Here is a 2,532-nt window from a genome sequence, read left to right on the forward strand (position 1 = left end):
TGCATCACAAGATCTGTGATTCGCAAACCCCCTTTCATGTGTTTGTCAGTAAATTAAATGCAAACGTGAGGTGCTTCAAAAGAAAAACAAATTCTCACCAGCATCGGTACCCTAAAAACCCTTTAACGATGAAGATATGCCTTGAAAAACTTAAGTTACAATAAAATAAAATATTACTTGTATAAAATTTTCCTGGCTCAAGTTTGAACCGATTATAGCGCCCAAATCCCGGCGGGGAGTGCGGGGCCCTTAGTCACATGGTCGTAACTTAATTACCTAGAAACACCTAACATGTTTTCTACTTTCCCGCCCGTCGGTGCGACTTTGCGAGGGAAAACCCGTTCCCGCACGGCAAATGGAGTAAAAGTAAAAAGTTTTTCCTAGTCCGCTACAATCACTCGGGCCCTACTAAATAAACCGTCTGTGTCACTAGGTGTTCTGTTGGTTCGTCTTCACACCGGCAGTTAGAACCAGGTGGTTCCCACACATGTTTCCTACCTCTTCTCTTCTCTTCTATCCCTCTTATGAAACTTTCCCTATATATTTCCATCCCATTTCCTTCTTACTAAGCTTCATTGACCCAGTGCTTCGCTTTGAATTTTTTCCCTTGGGTTTACCCTGCATTAGGAGATGGCTTTTTCAGGGCTTCTTGTTGTGGTGAGTATAATGTCTGTGTTGTCTCAGCTTGTTCGTGCTTCAGACTGGACTAATGCCCATGCTACCTTCTATGGAGGAAGCGATGCATCTGGAACAATGGGTGAGTGCACATTGTATAACTTTCTGGGTTGTATTTACAGTCTTCGGGATGTTTTTAGGCAATATTAACTTTGGTTTGCTATGCAGGTGGGGCATGTGGGTATGGAAATCTTTACAGCCAAGGGTATGGCACCAGCACTGCAGCTCTGAGCACTGCCCTTTTTAACAATGGCTTGAGCTGTGGAGCATGCTATGAGATCAAATGCAATGACGACCCACAATGGTGCCTTCCCAACTCAATCGTTGTAACCGCCACTAACTTCTGCCCACCCAACAATGCCCTGCCTAACGACAATGGCGGATGGTGCAATCCCCCACTGGAGCATTTTGACCTCTCACAGCCCATTTTCCAGGACATTGCCAAATTCAAAGCCGGCATTGTCCCTGTTATGTACAGAAGGTAAGTTCCCCGCTAAAAAAAGGGTCCTGCTTCCTTTTCCTTTCCGGGTCTCTGATCTGTTTGGGGGCTTACATTTGTGTGTTTCATTGCAGGGTCCCCTGTCAAAGAAAGGGAGGAATTCGATTCAGCATTAATGGCCACTCCTACTTCAACCTGGTTCTCATCACCAATGTTGGAGGAGCAGGGGATGTCCAAGCCGTTTCAATCAAGGGGTCTTCTACTGGTTGGCAGGATATGTCACGGAACTGGGGCCAAAACTGGCAGAGCAACAGTTTTCTGAACGGTCAGAGCCTGTCATTCAAGGTGACAACCAGCGATGGAAGGACTGTTACATCCTATAATGTGGCTCCAAGTGGCTGGCAATTTGGCCAGACTTTCAGCGGCTCGCAGCTTTAAACTAGCTTATATTCTAGCTAAACCAGTTTGTGTCTAATGGTCAATCGGGTTACAGATATCGATTATACCAGTCTGTACAATGGTCAGTCGGGTTACAGATATCGATTTTAGAAGAGTTTGGCCCGTGAGTACTTTTAGTTTGTTTTACTTTCCGTTTGATAGTTATCATCTATCTTGTAATGCGTTTCGGGTGTCGCCGCGGTGGCTGCGGATTACAGTGCTACCCGCTCTCGAAACGACCGGTTATCATTTTCTGCTGCCAAAAAAGTTGTTGACAGGACTGTGTTGAGTGTTGAGTTGCAGAGGTGGTTTTGTCGCCACCCGCCATCTATTTCGAGTAATGTAATCGTATGCTCTTACAGAGTAATAATAATGATAATATGTTTCTGTTATATAGTTGCAGGAGTTCTATCTTGACCTGTTCCTTATGTTTAGAATTAGCATGAAAGTCTGCGAGCGCATATTTCGTGAGTCGATTCTAAAATAACGAATCTTTTGCAGTTTCTTTTGTCTACGTAACGATATAATATATGTTACTACCTACATTTAAAAGAATCTTATTGTGCAACTTTTGATTTTTTTTCGACTCGTGACGGCGAGTCCGGCCGATGTCGGATCAAAAGGGATTTTGTAGTGATAGAGACGAGGAATAAAATTCCGATTTGATTTCGTTGTTTGGCATAATTATACATGATAGAAAAAGGAGGCTTCGGTGCTTATAAAATCATTTTAAAGAGGTTAGTAGACATCAAAGATCATTGACATCAATGTAATATTTAATAGGGAACACACATTTGAAATGAATACAATGTTAGCATTCCAAATTTGGAGATGATTGGAGATAGCTTTACTACACTTGAAGAGTAAAATACTCATTAATTTATGTTAAATCATTTCGAAGAGATCAAGTTATTCTAGAGGACACTAAAAATCATTACTATTTATAATGATAAATGTCTTCAACGGTGAGCATATTTATT

General features: G+C 42.1%; 1 protein-coding gene across 1 annotated transcript; it reads left to right on the forward strand.

Annotated features, from left to right (window-relative positions):
* The first annotated feature begins 549 nt into the window (after positions 1-549).
* On the forward strand, positions 550-1,944 carry LOC131061711 (expansin-A10). The gene is made up of 3 exons (XM_057995522.2): positions 550-757; positions 844-1,156; positions 1,249-1,944. Exons 1-3 carry the CDS (start codon positions 631-633, stop codon positions 1,550-1,552), a joined length of 744 nt encoding a protein of 247 aa, XP_057851505.1. The 5' UTR covers positions 550-630; the 3' UTR covers positions 1,553-1,944.
* Positions 1,945-2,532: the final 588 nt, after the last annotated feature.

This window comes from Cryptomeria japonica, chromosome 10 (assembly GCF_030272615.1).
Source record: "Cryptomeria japonica chromosome 10, Sugi_1.0, whole genome shotgun sequence".
Lineage (NCBI taxonomy): Eukaryota > Viridiplantae > Streptophyta > Pinopsida > Cupressales > Cupressaceae > Cryptomeria > Cryptomeria japonica.

Excerpts from the sequence above, each read along its gene's own strand:
- LOC131061711 (XM_057995522.2), top strand. The coding sequence starts at position 631 with ATGGCTTTTTCAGGGCTTCTTGTTGTGGTGAGTATAATGTCTGTGTTG. Across the intron at positions 758-843 it reads CGATGCATCTGGAACAATGG|GTGGGGCATGTGGGTATGGA; the intron begins GTGAGTGCACAT and ends TTTGCTATGCAG. Across the intron at positions 1,157-1,248 it reads GTCCCTGTTATGTACAGAAG|GGTCCCCTGTCAAAGAAAGG; the intron begins GTAAGTTCCCCG and ends GTTTCATTGCAG.